Below are 16,887 nucleotides of genomic sequence, written 5' to 3'. Positions count from 1 at the left end.
ATTATTTTTGTCATCAGCTACAACATCCGAAAGCAGCATTTCCAGACCATATTATCATAACTCCCTGCTGAAAAGCCTTGACTAAATTGAGGTTTTATGTGGCAACTTTAGGTTTATTGAGGGTCAGTGTTACAAAACGTCTGTCTGAACATTTCTGTCTTTTACAGACCCCTAGGTTAGGACATCATTCATTACATTATCAATTGTTACTCAAATAATAACCACACACACTACATTTTTTGTAAATTTAAAGCCTGATAACCTTTTTCTCTCTAAAGAAATTTCTGTGCTGCTTATCATCAAGCAATGAAAACTATATAATACAGTTACTTATTTAATTTCCAGATTAATATACTCAACTAGAGCAATTTAGCCAAAAGCTTGATAATACACATTTCTTTGTTTTTTTAAAAAATATTCTTTCAAGTATGTTTTAAGTTTTAGTGTTGAATTCTTATATTTTTCTTGATTTATAAAACTGCTAAAACTTTTCAGAAGCATGAGGAATACAAATTCTATTTGTGAGTTAGCATTTCCTAAAATTAACTTTTTTTTCTTTTTTGCTGTTTTTTTTTTCAACTGAATTCCTTTAGAACAAGGATTGTTGACTCATCTCCATATTGTTTCAGGGCAGCAATGTGAGAATAAATATATGTTAGTGCAGAGAGACACAAAGAGCTCTGAAACCAGAGCCTGGATTCACATTTTCACTCTATCACTTACTAACCATATAACATTTGGCAAGTTTACAAGTTTACTTGTAGCACTGTTGAGAGGATAAGAGAATATATACAAATGTGTCAATAAGAGTGGTGTATTCAGCAAATTCTCCTATCACCTCTTTTCTATATACAAAGAAATTGACAGTAAAGGACACAGTGATGCTATCATTTGTCTCTGGAGTAGGTAGGTACCTACGAAGAGAGCTTGAAAGGAATTTGTGCATGTGGTTTACTGAAGGTCTGTCCTCAGGAAAAGGGTAAGAAAGAAATAAGAATAGGGTGGGTGAGGGTAAAGCTAAATAACATTACTAGTATCAACCAGAGGCCAGCTTTGGCCTGATTGCATAGGGGGCTGTGAAACTGCACAGCAGAGTTGATTCCATCTTGAGGCAAGGAACCTGGACTTCTGTATCCTCCTCTCAAGTCAGTCACTGGCAATAGGCTTCCAGGCATGCAGGGGGGGGTGGTACATAACCAGACAGGGTGATTCCTGCTTGACTGAAAACAATTATCCAGAGAGGGGAGCAGCTGTGAGATGTCAGCAGCCAGAACTTGCAGCAGCTGGAAGATGGGAGAACTACCAGGTTAAGGGATCTGGCAGGAGTAACAACATCAGTAGCAGCACTATTCCCTTAATTCTTATCTTCCCTTAGACCACTAGTTCTCAAACAGGGACAATTTTGCATTTGGCAGTGTCTGGAGACATTTTTGGTTATCACAACTGAGTGAGAGGGTATGGGGTGGGCACTGGCATCTAGTGGGTAGAGTGCAGGGATACTGCTAAACATTTCACAATGCACAGGACAGCCCCCCAGAACAAATAATTATCTAGCCCTAAATCCCAAATGCCAATAGTGTCAAAGATGAGAAATCCTGGAATAAACAGATACAGAAGTCAATGTGTAGTATTTTTTATTCACAGTTATTGATTTGCTATTAATATTATTCAGACTTTAGGAATCAAAAGGGGAAAATGTCAGACTTCCCTGGTGGTGCAGTGGTTGAGAATCCGCCTGCCAATGCAGGGGATACAAGTTTGAGCCCTGGTCCGGGAAGATCCCACATGCTGCAGAGCAAATAAGCCCGTAGCCACAACTACTGAGCCTGCATGCCACAGCTACTGAAGCCCGTGCGCTTAGAGCCTGTGCTCCACAACAAAGACCCAACGCAGCCAAAAATATATAAAGTAAATAAATAAATTTATAGAAAAGAAAAGGGGAAAATGTATTGATTTCACACACACAAACACACCCTCACAGGAACTTTTTATCTTGTAAATGTAACTACTATTACTTCATAATCTGCATCAACAGGCACAAATTCAGCATGAGATGAATCACAGACTGAAATGACCACTTTTGCAAATGCCATCCATACTGCCTTGTGCCTTTTTTTCACTTCTGTCACGTCTGCTTTTGCCCATGCCTTTATGGGTTTTGACACCAACACTCTGCTGTCCTAGAATCTTTAGCTCCTTGATTTTTCCTTCTCTCCCCTTTTCTTCTGTGCTTTTTCTCCCTGGCTTGCAGCTGAACTCAGGATGAAGTGAACATCAGGATGTTTGCATCCAGCTCTGCTCTTTTCCTTCAGCTGCACTTTGTCTAATGGGGAATTTGGCACCATCCTACAGCTGTCAAATACATCACGCTCGCTTTCAAGGCCTCTCTTCCCACCTCTCTGAAGTTCTGTGTTTCAGGTTGTTTAGCACACAATAGAAATAATGAGCCCCTTATCTTCTTTTCTAAGGATTGTTAACAATTAAGGTAATTCTTGTTTTCTAAAACAGAAATAGTCTTTTCCATTAAATTTTAAATTCTTCCAGTATTTTCCTTTTTAATAATATAGAACTATTTGACATACAATAAGAACATGGCAACAATTATAAGAAGTAAATTTAACAGTAGAGTCTCTCACATCACATTTATATTTTTCTTCCTTTTCCCCCTCCATTTCTTAACTTTTGTGTGTGTGTGTATATGCATTATCCAGATGTTTTATCCTCTCCATCTCTTAACTTCACAAAGAAAATTTAACAAAACGGATCACTGCTGTTCTGTGAGAGATACCACAGCAGTCTCAGTAAAGCCATGTCAAACCAATCCTATACTTATGGACAGTATATTGCACCATTTTAATACACATCTCTCACTTTTCTCTAGGTCTAAAATTAACAGGTAACTCCTAAAGCATCTGATCTCATTCTCACTGATGGATATTGTTTAAGCAAAATTCCAGTAGCAGTCTTTCTAAACAAGTAAAAATAAAACATCTTGCTATGTCATATTATAATTTGGCAATTGGTGCTTAGAGGAAAATTCTGTATAAGAACTGGGAAGAGAAAGTGAGAGCAAAAGGAAATAAGAAGAAAGATTCTGAAACGATAGTGAAATAGGAAGCACCAAAAATCTGTCGCCCCACACAGACCACAACTGTACCGTACAATTGTCCAATCTGACTTATGTAACTATTTAGGAACAATGGAGTCTACTGAAGGCTTCCAACTTCCAGAGGAAGTTTTGGAAGGTACATTATGGTTAATTTATGTCAATTTCAGCTCTTAGCACAGTAGCAGCTATCCATCTCCCACTCCTTAGCCACTTGACAGGCAGCCGTGCACATGTTCCTGTAGTAGCTTGCATGCAACTTATGAGAGCTAGGGTGGAAAAAGTATGCTGTCTCAATATCAGAAATCTGTGATCTTATCCCTGAGTGCTGCTTCTCATCACAAAGGTACAGACAAAGTGGCAGAGGCCACTGTTGCACCTACCCTCATTGTTATAAGCCCTTTCCACTCTGGCTCAAGTGACTTCTGGGGCACCTGTCTTTACCCTCATTTTTCTTTTTTCTTTCCTCTTTTGGAAGCCAGATACTGAAGATTAGAACATTCAAAACTAACCACAAATACATGGGGAATTAGAAAGTCACTGCACATACCCAGGGGAAGGCACAGGCTCATAAAACACCTGAGAAGACCGCCAGGTTACACTTTAGGCTGATCACTGACACAGAGATAGACTGCAATAATCAAAAAGCAAAACAAAAGACCTCACAAAAAACCAAAAGCAAGCACACACATACACAGCAAACCCTGGGGAAGAAGGAGAATCTGATTTGCAAAATTACATTCAAATGACTAGTTTTCAACATAAAAGCACACAACATACAAATAAATAAGAAAGTATGTTCTATTCAAAGGAAAAAAAAAAAAAAAAACAGAAATTGTCCCTGGGAAAGACATGATGGCAGATCTACTAGACAAAGACTTTAAAACAACTGGTTTAAAGATACTTAAAGAACTAGAGAAAGATATGGAGAAAGAAAATGATGTATGAACAAAACAGAAATATCAATAAATGGAAGCCAAAAAGAATCTCTGGTGTTGAAAAATACAATAACTGAAATGAAAAATTAACTAAAGGGATTCAAAGGCCAACTTGAGCAGGCAGAAGAAAGTATCAGCAGCCTTGAAGACAGTACAAAGAAATGAACAAGTCTGAGAAGCAGAGAGAAACAAGATTGAAGAAAAGTGAAGAAGAGCCTAACAGACTTGTGAGATATTACCAAACAGACCAACATACCCATTTGTGAGAGTCCCAGAGGAAGAGAGAAAAGGGGGCAGAAACAATATTTAAAGAAATAATGACTGAAAACTTCCCAAATTTGATGAAAGACATGAACATAAATATCCAAAAAGCTCAGTAAACTCCAAGTAGGATGAACAGAGAGACTCACTTCCAGACACATTATAATCAAACTGTTGAAAGACAAAGACAAAAAGAGAATTTTGAAAGCAACAAGAGAGAGGCAACCCATCAACTACAAGGAATCCTCAATAAGATAATAATCAGACTTCTCACTGTAAACTTTGAAGACCAGAGGGTAGTGGGATGATATATTCAAGGTGCTAAAAGAAAGACTGTCAATTGAGAATACTATATCCAGTATACTGTCCTTCAAAAGTAGGGAGAAATTAAGACACTCCCAGGTGAACAGAAACTGAAATAGTTCATCACTACCATTAGACCTGCCCTGAAAGAAATGCTAAAAGGGGTCCTGCAGGTTGAAATGAAAAGGCACTAGACAGTAACTCAAAGTTGTATGAAGAAATAAAGGTCTCAGTAAAGGTAAATGCATGGGCAATTATAAAAGCTAGTATTATTATAACAATAGTGTGCAACTACACTTTTTGTTTTCCATGTGATTTAAGAAGCTAACATTTTTTTTAAAAAAGCAATTATCAGTCTAAAAGTAAGTATGAATGTATTTTTGGTTTTTAACTCCACATTTTGTTTTCTACATAATTTAAGACACTAATGCATTAAAAATTTTATTTGTTTATGTTTTTGGACACACAATGTATAAAAATGTAATTCTGTAGCATCAGCAACTGAAAGGAGTGGAGAATAGAGCTGTTAAGGAGGAAAGAATTTGTATGTTATTGAATTTAAGCTGCTACAAATTCAAGTTAAAATGTTATAACTTTGGGATGTTAAACATAATCCCCATGATAATCACAAATAAAATAGCCACAGAATATACAGAAGATGGAATGAGAAAGAAATTTAAATATTCAGTACAAAAGAGAATAAGATCAGAAATTATGAGTTGGAAGGAACCATAGAGCTCATTTAATTCCAAACCTTAGTTTAAGAGATAGATAAAGAAACAAACCCAAAGAGATTAAGATCTAGACTACAATCTGGGTCTCCTAATTTGGAGTCCAGTAGTTTTCCCTCCTGTTAGCTTCTCATGTTCAAGATGAAGAATGTGTTCTGGTCAGGCTTTCTTAAAAATCTGAGAACATTAAATCATCATTTTTATCAGTTAATACTGTGTTCAAGTCAGTGTTTTCCACATCTTTCTATTAAAACCATTCCTTACCTTTGGGAGACTGGGATTGACATATATATATATATATATATATATATATATATACTAATATGTATAAAATAGATAACTAATAAGAACCTGCTGTATAGCACAGGGAACTCCACTTTGCTGTACAGTAGAAACTAACACAACATTGTAAAATGACTATACCCCAATTAAAAAATAATTCCTTATCTCTTGATGTCCACAGCAACTATCCCAGCTGAGTATACCAAGACCACCTCCTGCCATTTTGCCGCTAACCCCACTCGGAGGCTACAGAGCTTACTTTCAGTAGTGATGGAGTAAAGAACTTGAGAATTCGATTCTAGCCCTGACTCTGCTGTTAGATACTGTCATGCACTAAGGCAAGTCATTGAAAGTCCTTGACCTATTTCATTGTAGAGCTAATTTGAGTTAGTTATAACATGAAGAGATTATAAGATTCCTTCAAGTGTTATTACAACCAGATGCATAGCACAATCAAGAAAATCTAATCCACTGTGATATCAGCTTACCTAAATACCAAGAGAATTTCATAGACTACTTTACTACATTGCAAGGAAAAAAAAAAAAAGAAAGAAAAGAAAAAAAAGACAATACCCCCACACCCTTTCTTGTTTTTAAAATATATTCTGGGCTTCCCTGGTGGCGCAAGTGGTTGAGAGTCCGCCTGCTGATGCAGGGGACACGGGTTCATGCCCCAGTCCGGGAGGATCCCACATGCCGCGGAGCGGCTGGGCCTGTGAGCCATGGCCACTGAGCCTGCGCATCTGGAGCCTGCGCTCCGCAACGGGAGAGGCCACAACAATGAGAGGCCCACATACCGCAAAAAACAAAACAAAACAAACAAACAAAAAAATAAAATATATTCTTTGAATTACTAAGGTCTATTACTTCCATTTCCCTCCTATTCAGCATTAAAAACAAACTGAAAACTCCCAACATTCTTGAGAGTTAAATTTATTGGCCAGGTGTCTTCTTCCTTCTCTTTACTTTTTCTCCTCGCCCTTCTCCCCTTCGTCATTTCTTTCATCTCTCCCCATTCCATTTCATACATCTCCTAGTCCTTCTATAAATCTCTAAATACTTCAGGTGATTTTCCAAATCTTCTTTTAGTTTTCCCAGTGTTCTTGATGACTACCAATGACTGCAGCAGGTTCAGAAAGCTCATTAACTAATTCCCTTAATGTCTTAACATGGCAAGCATATTAACCTACTAAATCATTCTGTATGCAATCCATTGCCTGCGTTCTTCAGGCCCTAGTGGCTCTTTCAGTCAATAGCTGCATTGTTACTGTTCCCTATCACTCTTAGTTGAATGCGCACTGCCCCTTGATTTCAGCTAAAGCTGAAGTGCTGTTGTTTGGCAAATTTTCCATCGTGCTGATCTTTCCCCCCCGACTGATTAGTTTTATTATTTATCCAATTTTTAAAATTGTGGCTTTGGCACACCTGCTCAGGGTAAGACAGCACAATTAAACACATTAAAGGAAATGCACAAAACATGGTGATTATGTAATTAATTGCTAGCCTAGAAGCATAACACTTTGGGAAAGAGTAATTTTAAGAATTTAAAACAATTTTAATTATTTGATTTTTTTCTCTTAAACTTTATATACACACACACACACACACACACACACACACACACACACACACACACACACACACAGGCTAGAATATAAGAATATTTATTTCTTTATAGCAAGACTCCTTTCACAAGGTAAAATAGCTTCCGCACTTGGCACCATGCTTAAGGACGCTAGAGGAACGATTGACAGATAATTTATTGGAATGCCCTTAGGTAACCCAGGTACATTTTAATCTTCTGAGAGTTATATTTGTAATGTATTCCTAATTAGTACATTAATAAGTCAAGAAGCCTATGGAAAATGATCTGCAACGGTAAGTTTAATTACATGGTTTCACTGTGTTTTGCTATCATTTTTTTCAGTTAAGCTTTTATATATTCCCCCTTTTTGTGAGAGAGGATAGCCATTGGAAGGCTTCCTTTTCATGTGACTGAAGGATAAAATGAAGCTGAGTCAGTTTGCATAATCCAGGCAATGTCCTGGAGCTCAGCACTGGCAGAATAATGTCTAGCACACAGTATATCTGATTACTATCTCAAATCATTGGTATTAACTTAGATTATTTTCTCTTCTAAGCAATACTGGAAAGTCTTTGAATATATGGACATATTTACTTTGTTCTTTTGCCAAAATAAAACTGTGGATAGAGCACTCAAGTCTTAATCTTAATGGGAAATTACTGCTCCCATTTTACCAAAATGACTGTGTCTAAATGTTTTTATATCCTCATTCATCTGTATCTAAATGTTTTTATATCCTCATTTCTCTTCATTTATCTGTATCTGTTGCTCAGGAGAAAAGTTCTTTTTTTCCAAATCTACACTTTCTACCTGTTATCTTAATTCTACTCCTTCTCCCTTGCTTAAGATTTTATTCTATCAGTTACAGTCTTAATCCTTACAGATTCATTCTTTTCTGGCTTTTTGCTCTTTACGTAAACATTTGCTCAATTACTACCATTTAAAAAGTACATAAGTAAAATGCTAACAAAAAAAAAGGGAAAAAAAAAGTAATAAGAAGAAGCTTCCAGCAATTCCATTTGCCCAAGTCTGTCTCAGTCTCTTCCCCAACCCTGACTTTCTCCTTCCTTTCAACTACAAACTGCTGGAAAATCTAGTGTAAGCTACTATCTTTTCTCTCTTACTGCATACTCAGTATTCAGCCCACTATGGCCTAATTTTTGCTTTCACCATATTACTGATCCTGCTTCAGAAAAGATGTAAAGATACCTTATAAATGTAAAATCCAATATGTGCTTTAAGGCTCAGTTAACCTGAATTTTCTGTGTTTCTAGTTACTGGCTATTGTATCTTCAATCATTCAAAAATATTCATGGACTTTATAGTCTAAAGGAGAAAATGTATAAAAAAGCAGATAATTAGAATATATACGAGTAGTGCTGTGACTTTTGTCATAATAGAGGGATATGGTATAATTGCTAGTTGTCACCCAATAACTATTCTCTCTTCATAGAAACAAAACTCTGATTTAGTTGGGGAAAGCAACATGCCTAGATTAAAACACACAGAAACAAACAAACAAATTTTACATTTTGTGGTGTCCTTTGCAGTTATACATAGCCATATAACTGAAGTCTTGGCAATAATATGTAAGAGAAAGCATTTGCAAGAGACTTAAAAAAGATGTAGGAATGTTTGCTTCTGCTTCTCTTCATTTTTACTGTCTGGAATACAAATGCCATAGCTACTAGAGTTAGAGAAGACATATTTTGATACTAATAAAAATGGAAACCAGAAGCCAAGCATAATAAAGCAAAAGACATAAGAGTCTGATTCCCTGATGACTTTGTGAAGCTGACATTCAGAACTGCCCATTCTTGGATTTATTTATTATTATTTTTTTTATGGAGATAGTAAACTCCCAATTTCTTTAAACGACTACAACTAAGTCTCTGTGTCTGACACAGGCACATTAGAATAACATGTGTAGGAAAAACATTCTTTCTGGATCTGTCTTAGCTATTTTTGGTCTTATTCAGCATACTTTCACTGGATGATCCCATCTATTTCTCCTTCATACCTCTCTCCTCAGTTCCAAAACCATATACCCAACTTCTCCTAGACTTTTCTCCTTGGATACCTCTTAGTTGCTTATGACTAAGTCACTTATGACTAAAACCTGAATGAGCTGCCTTACCCTTCTTGATCTGCTCTTTCTTCTGTGTATAGCTTTTGGCTAATGATGCCACTTTTAACTATGAAAGCTAACAACTCTCAAAACATTGGGGGTAAGTCTTAATTATTCCTTCTTCTTCATCCTTAAAATTCAATAGATCATTGATTCTAATCATTTCTACCTCAGAATTTTTTCTTGCAAGGATACATACATCTCCATTCTCACCAAGACTGCCTTAACCCGGGTTCTCACTGTTAATGCTCTCGAACTTTAAAAAAAATCATTCCTGAAGAGTCTTCTATCTTCCAGCCCCTCATCTTTCCATCTATCACCACCCTGGTAAAATAAAGATGTAGCATGCAGATGCATACACACACACACAAACACAAACACACACACGGGAATATTATTCAGCAGTAAAAAGGAATGAAATTCTGCCATTTGCACAAAAAAACATGAATGGACCAAGAAAGTATTATGCTTAGTGAAATAAGTGAGTTAGAGAAAGGCAAATACTGAATGCTATTACTTACATGTGGAATCTAAAAAATAAACGAATAAATATAGCAAAACAGAAACAGACTCATAAAGACCAAACCAGTGGTTACCATTGGAGAGAGTGAAGTGGGGAGGGGCAAGATATGGGTAGGGTGTTAAGAGGTACAAACTACTACGTATAAAATAAATAAGATACAAGGAGTCTCCCAAGGCAATAGAAATAAAACAAAAATAAACAAATCAGACCTAATCAAACTTACAAGCTTTTGCATAGCAAACGAAACCATAAAAAAAAACAAAAAGACAACCTACAGAATGGGAGAAAATATTTGCAAATGATGTGACCTAAAGGGCTTAATTTCCAAAATATACAAGCAGCTCATACAACTCAACAACAAAAAACAAACAACCCTTTCCAAAAAATGGGCAGAAGACCTAAATAGACATTTCTTCAAAGAAGACATAAAGATGACCAGTAGGCACATGAAAAGACAGTCAACATCACTAATTATTAGAGAAATATAAATCAAAACTACATACAAATATATACTACATATAAATATAAAATATAAAAAACTACATAAAACATATAAAATATAAAAAACTACATATAAGTACAAATCAAAACTACTACTACTGGTCAAAATGACCATCACTAAAAAGTCTACAAATAACAAATGCTGGAGAGGGTGTGGAGAAAAGGGAACCCTCCTACACTGTTGGTGGGAATGTAAATTGGTACTGCCACTGTGGAGAATAGTATGGAGGTTTCTCAGAAAACTAAACATTGAATTACCATATGATCCAGCAATCCCACTCCTGGCCATATACCCAGAAAAAACTATAATTCAAAAAGACACATGCACTCCAATGTTCACTGCAGCACTATTCACAATAGCCAAGACATGGAAACAGCCTAAATGTCCATCGACAGAGGAATGGATAAAGAAGTTGTGGTACATACATACAATGGAATACTATTCAACCATTAAAAAGAACAAAATAATGCCATTTGCAGCAGACAGATGCAACAAGAAATTATCTTACTAAGGGAAGTAAGTCAGAAAGAGAAAGACAAATACCATATGATATCACTTATATGTGGAATCTAAAATATGACACAAATGAACCTATCTACGAAACAGAAACAGACTCACAGACATAGAGAACAGACTTGTGGAGAGAGGGAGAGGGATGGACTGGGAGTTTGGGGTTACTAGATGCAAACTATTACATTTAGAATGGATAGACAACAAGTTCCTTATGTATAGCACAGGGAACTATATACAGTCTCCTGGGATAAACCATAATGGAAAAGAATATTAAAAAAAGAATGTATATATGTGTATAACTGAGTCACTTTGCTGTACAGTGGAAATTAGCACAACATTGTAAATCAACTGTACTTCAATAAAACAAAAAAAGATGCAAGGATATATTGCACAGCACAGAGAAATATAACCATCATTTTATAATAACTATAAATAGCATATAATCTATAAGAACACTGAACCACTATGTGGTACACCTGAAACAAATACATTATTATAAACCAACTATACTTCAATAAAAATAAAAGGTTAGGTATGAACTCTTTAAAAAAATGTTAACTTCCAAATACATACATTGGTTTATACCTATTTCAAACTTCAACTTTTTCAATTACTCTCAATTGCCTACAGGATAAAGTTGAAATGTTGTTAGTGATCCTTTAGAAACACTCTCAGTTTCATTTAAAGCTTCTCTTCTATTTCCCACCCCCCTTAACACACACCAACAGACCAAGTATAGTTGTTTGCAATCACTTCAGACTGTTTGTTATTTCCATAAAAATCCTCATCTTTCCCTATTTCTACCTTTCTACTTCAGTTGTTCTATCTACCTCAAATCCATTTCCCCTCCTTCCCTCATAAAGATACAGCTTTTTTGTTTTGTTTTTTTACCTATTAATCAAGGACCAAATTAGAGTCAAACCACTTTCTGGAGCTTTCTCTTGTTCACTTGCCACATCAGTGGAATTAATTATTCCTTCACCTCTTACCATATGCTTTTGTTCATTCAACTATCATATGGCCTATTACATTATTTTGAAGTCATTTTTGAATATTTAGGTATATTTTATGTACATTAATTCTGCACATATTTGAGGATCTTAAAGGAGGCTTTGCATCTCCCAGATGGTCTCAGATGCCTGGTACTGAGAGGATGCTCAATTCACGGCTGGAGTTTTGGACTAACTACACTTTGGTTTCGTTATAAATAAAATATGTAACTTCAGGCTAAATGCTTGCAGATAGACATAAGAATCATTGGAAAATTATTTTAATTAAATGGTCTATTATGAGAATGATTTCAAATTCCTTTATGTTATGAACTCAGCTTCTTTATCCTAAACCCTGACACTCCAGACCCAGAATACATTCTGCCCATTCACTCCAGAAATGCATTCCATTCATACCTATTTCCTTCTAACCAAATATATTTGTTAAAAGTAATGTTTCATGAACCTGATTTTGGAATGCAAACTTTGAAAAGTGTAGTTTTGAATACCAAATTTCTGTAATTTTTAATGGGTTTCCCTGCTTTACAATCAGGTTTATTACTTTTCAGAAGACCTCATAGAAAAATGATGGTTTAGTTTAGAACCTCTTCTCAATTTAAAGAAGAAAGAAGACGAGAACTCAGGATCACAGAGAGAATAAAGCAATTGTGCTTTGGCACACACAAATTAAATGTATTTTATAAGCTTTCCAGGATCTACCTGCAAGCAGATGGCAGTAAGGCATGTAAAAGGGTGCATGACATGCTCCCTTTCTTCAGAGTTATTTTTTCTAATGCAAAATTGTGGGTGAAATGATGACAAAATAGCTTTGGATTTGCAATGCTATTCTTCATTTTATATAATGACAGCTTTTAAATTGTAAATAATGGATTCTAAATGGTTCATGCTTAATCTATCTGCAAAATACGTAAAGTTCATGAATTTGAATTGTCATATCAAACAGGAAGGGATAAAAATTCAATTTGTACATCTGGAGGAAATTATATTTGGAGGGACCATTAACAGTAATACATTTTAACATAATGTATAGGCCAAACTTCTATCAACATTTTTGAAAGCTTAGCTTCAGACAACATGAAGAGGTAAATATATAATTGGAAAAGAAAATTCATATGGATTTAGACCTTGTGAATGATGGTGAGTGTGAGAAACTGAGGAAAGTAAACAGATGACAGGCTTGGGTATACAAATAAACATATTTTTTACACATTTAAAGTAGTATGATGGGAACTTCCCTGGTGGCGCAGTGGTTAAGAATCCACTTGCCAATGCAGGGGACACGGGTTCGAGCCCTGGTCCAGGAAGATCCCATATGCTGGAGCAACTAAGCCTGTGTGCCACAGCTACTGAGCCTATACTCTAGAGCCCAGAGCCACAACTACTGAGCCCGTGTGCCACAACTACTGAAGCCCACACGCCTAAAGCCCGTGCTCTGCAACAAGAGAAGCCACTGCAATGAGAAGCCCGTGCACCGCAACAAAGAGTAGCCCCTGTTCGCCGCAACTAGAGAAAGTCCGCACACAGCAAAGGGGACCCAACACAGCCAAAAATAAATAAATTAAATAAATGAATTTTAAAAATATAAAAATAAAGTAGTATAATGTTAAGTGAGAAAATGAAGACTGAGTATCTAATAATCCAAAATAAAGATACAATATTTTTAAATGTTTATATACGTATATGCATTCTGTTTGTATATATGCATATATGTAGTCACACATGGAATCATATACCCACACACATGTCTGTGTGGATAGACAGTGACTACTTAAAATGCATTTTCCTTTGAAAAATGATAGGGAACCAATATAGCACAGGTTATGTTGGTTTGCATTACTGTTTTTGTACAATTTGAATATCAAGGAAACTAACTTTTTATCTCTAATAATTACTTAGAAATAATTTCCAAATTATTCACTTTTAATTTTTGGTTTTCAGTTTCATCATAGATTCAAGCCTGTCCACCTGAACAGAGAAGGCAAGACCTTTGAAGGTAAACCCCCAGGTCTGATATTTACTAATAGGAATTTGGGGAAGCTATTTAACCTTTCTAAATTTCCTTTTTTCAAGTTTTAAAGAACATAAAACAAACAACTAAACAATCTATCTGGTATGTTATTGTGAAGATTAAATGAGACAAAATATAGGCAAGAGATAGTCAGTAAGGATTAGTTCCCAGCCACCTACCCTTGACGGTAATTCTTTGCTTTCTTTTTTTTTTTAAGCCAACTGTGCAGATTGCGGGATTTAGTTTCCTGACCAGGGATTGAACCCGGGCCCTCGGCAGTGAAAGTGCAGAGTCTTAACCACTGGACTGCCGAGGAATTCCCTTTGCTTTTGTTTTTGCAACTATGTTCTTTTGAAAAATGTTAGTTCATTGGGGGAAAGACCAAAGTCTGGCTAAAGAGCTCCCAGACTTACACATTTATATGTATGCTATCATTTTAAAAAATTTGTCCTCATGAATATAAGTTCCTAGAATGTTCATGATGTTTCACTTTAACTTAAATTTATAATCTTGGTCAATGTCCTTCTCAAAGTCACTGATAACTGAATCCAATATAGACATCAAATATCATTTTATTACAGACCCACTCTAGAGAAATGATCTACTGTTGTTATTAAAAGATGAGTAGAATAGGTAGACATTATTTCTACGATGGTCATTTTATAGCAATTTGAAACTCAGGGTCACCAAAGAATTTATGAAGGTTCCTCTAAACCTATTTACATTCTATCATATTCTACTGGTACAATTACATCTGGAGATAACAGTTTTCAAGACCTGAATTTCTATGATATAAAAATGAACAATGAGAAAGTGAATATTAATTAATAGTAATAAAGCAATTATTTCATTGATTTGCAATTACATATGCCCTTATTTTTCTAAAAAACTAGAGGATTCAATTCAGAAAACCATGCTCTAAATTCACATCCATTTCTTATACAAGGGGCTTACCAAACCTGATTCACTGTAAAATCTCTGAAGTAAATAAAGACAAGCTATACTGACTTAACATTTCTTTAAGAAATCTGGCAAGCTTTCTTGCTCGTTTAGTTTCATGCAATTTTAGATACTCCAGTTGAGTTTCTTCTAACCTACATGGCCCTAAACGATTTGGTGGGGTAAGGTGGGGTGTAGCTTCTTTGTTTCAAGCCTCTTCCACCCGTGGTGGGGTAAGTCTGGGGCAGTACTCACCGCTGACATGATGAGCTCTCCTCCCAGGCTCTGGATCTCAGCTTTAACCTGACTGCAGATTTTCAGCTGGTGAGAGTAGAATTTAATCTGTTCCAGGTAGGCCAACAAGTCCTGTTTGCATGATGGATCTGGGCACTAAACGTGCATGAGATAAAAATGGAAATAGCAAAACAAAGAGTAAGTAGATCAGAGCAATTCAATATTGAGATTGCAAGTATCTTATAAGGCACGGACTTTATTTGCATTGAGTCCCATTTCTCCGACCAAGGCCATGTAGATTCTGATATGCTTCCACCATTAGAAGAGTTTCTTCATGTTCCAACCTTAACTACTTTAGCATAGACAGAAGAAGTAGTAAAGGAATTTCCAGACATGAAAAGGTACATGAAATAATTGCCTTTAATTTATGATAAGGTTAGAAGCCTTAGATTTCATTTTTAGGTAAATCTGAAGAAGTATTTAAAATGCAATTATTCCCTTCATCTAAAGTTGCTATTAGAATACTCCTCGGGACCCATAGTTCTGCATTGTCTGTCCTTCGTTATTTACATGGGCATTAAAAACATCTGCAACAAAACATATATTATGTTCTATTACTTCCAGCATTTAATGTTTTTAGCTATTACTGACAAAAGAAATCATTTCCACCTTAGCTAACAGCTGGGGATCTACCTGGAGCCAAGAAAGAGGCAGCAGCATACATGTTTTAGAGATGTATTATTATTATTATTATTTTTTGCAGTACGTGGGCCTCTCACTGTTGTGGCCTCTCCTGTTGCGGAGCACAGGCTCCGGACACGCAGGCTCAGCGGCCATGGCTCACGGGCCCAGCCGCTCTGCGGCATGTGGGATCTTCCCGGACCTGGGCACGAACGCGCGTCCCCTGAATCGGCAGGCGGACTCTCAACCACTGCGCCACCAGGGAAGCCCTAGAGATGTATTAAATTTCTTTACGAGAAACAGTCTCCTACATTATGTTAGCTTCTGTAAGGAATTTCCTGGAGTAGAGCTTTGTGCTTAATCATAACATGATAAATATCTGTGGTCAGTGTTTAATGTTTGTGTTCTTTCTCCTATGCAATTAGAATAGATTTTTAAAAATCCCCAATAACTTAATTTCACTTTAAAAACATTCATAAGGATATGGAAATATGAACTGTAACTTATATTGCAAAGATATTCACTGCAGCCTTACTTACAATAGCAAAATTTGGAAATAAATATTCTATAATAGTGAGAAGATTAAATAAGGATACATATCTATATAATGTGATATTATACAGTCTCAAAAATTAATATTTTCAAAGGAAAATGTTTTTGGAAGGAAAAAACACAGCATTTAAAATTTCACATACTGGGCTTCCCTGGTGGCGCAGTGGTTGAGAGTCCGCCTGCCGATGCAGGGGTCACGGGTTTGTGCCCCGGTCCAGGAAGATCCCACATGCCGCGGAGCGGCTGGGCCCGTGAGCCGTGGCTCCTGAGCCTGCAAGTCCGGAGCCTGTTGCTCCACAATGGGAGAGGCCACAACAGTGAGAGGCCCGCGTACCGCAAAAAAAAAAAAAAAAAAAAAAATTCACATACTATCTCAAAGTATGTAAAAAATATGTGTTTATGCTTGTGTTTAAAACATAAAGGGAAATAAATATGTGAAAATGGTAAATAAACACGATATAATCAATATTTTTCACTCTTCATATTTTACATATCTAATATATATTACTTAAATTATATTATTTCTATAGTAATAAAAATGTTATTATTTAAAAAGCTTTAATTCTAATAGCCTAAAATGAAAACTGAAAA

The 16,887-nt window shown here is 36.1% G+C and overlaps 1 protein-coding gene across 1 annotated transcript in view; it reads right to left on the bottom strand.

Annotated features, from left to right (window-relative positions):
* The window catches only part of LOC101322709 (catenin alpha-3), a 489,966-nt gene that overhangs the window by 37,936 nt on the left and 435,143 nt on the right, over positions 1-16,887 (bottom strand). The window contains exon 7 of the mRNA XM_033841933.2: positions 15,085-15,219. Within this exon, the coding sequence (XP_033697824.2) occupies positions 15,085-15,219 (135 nt within the window). The remainder of the gene's footprint in view (positions 1-15,084; positions 15,220-16,887) is intronic.

Source organism: Tursiops truncatus, chromosome 16 (assembly GCF_011762595.2).
Source record: "Tursiops truncatus isolate mTurTru1 chromosome 16, mTurTru1.mat.Y, whole genome shotgun sequence".
In the NCBI taxonomy this organism is placed as follows: Eukaryota; Metazoa; Chordata; class Mammalia; order Artiodactyla; family Delphinidae; genus Tursiops; species Tursiops truncatus.
Note: the sequence above shows the minus strand (reverse complement) of the source record. Positions and strands in the feature narration are given on the sequence as shown.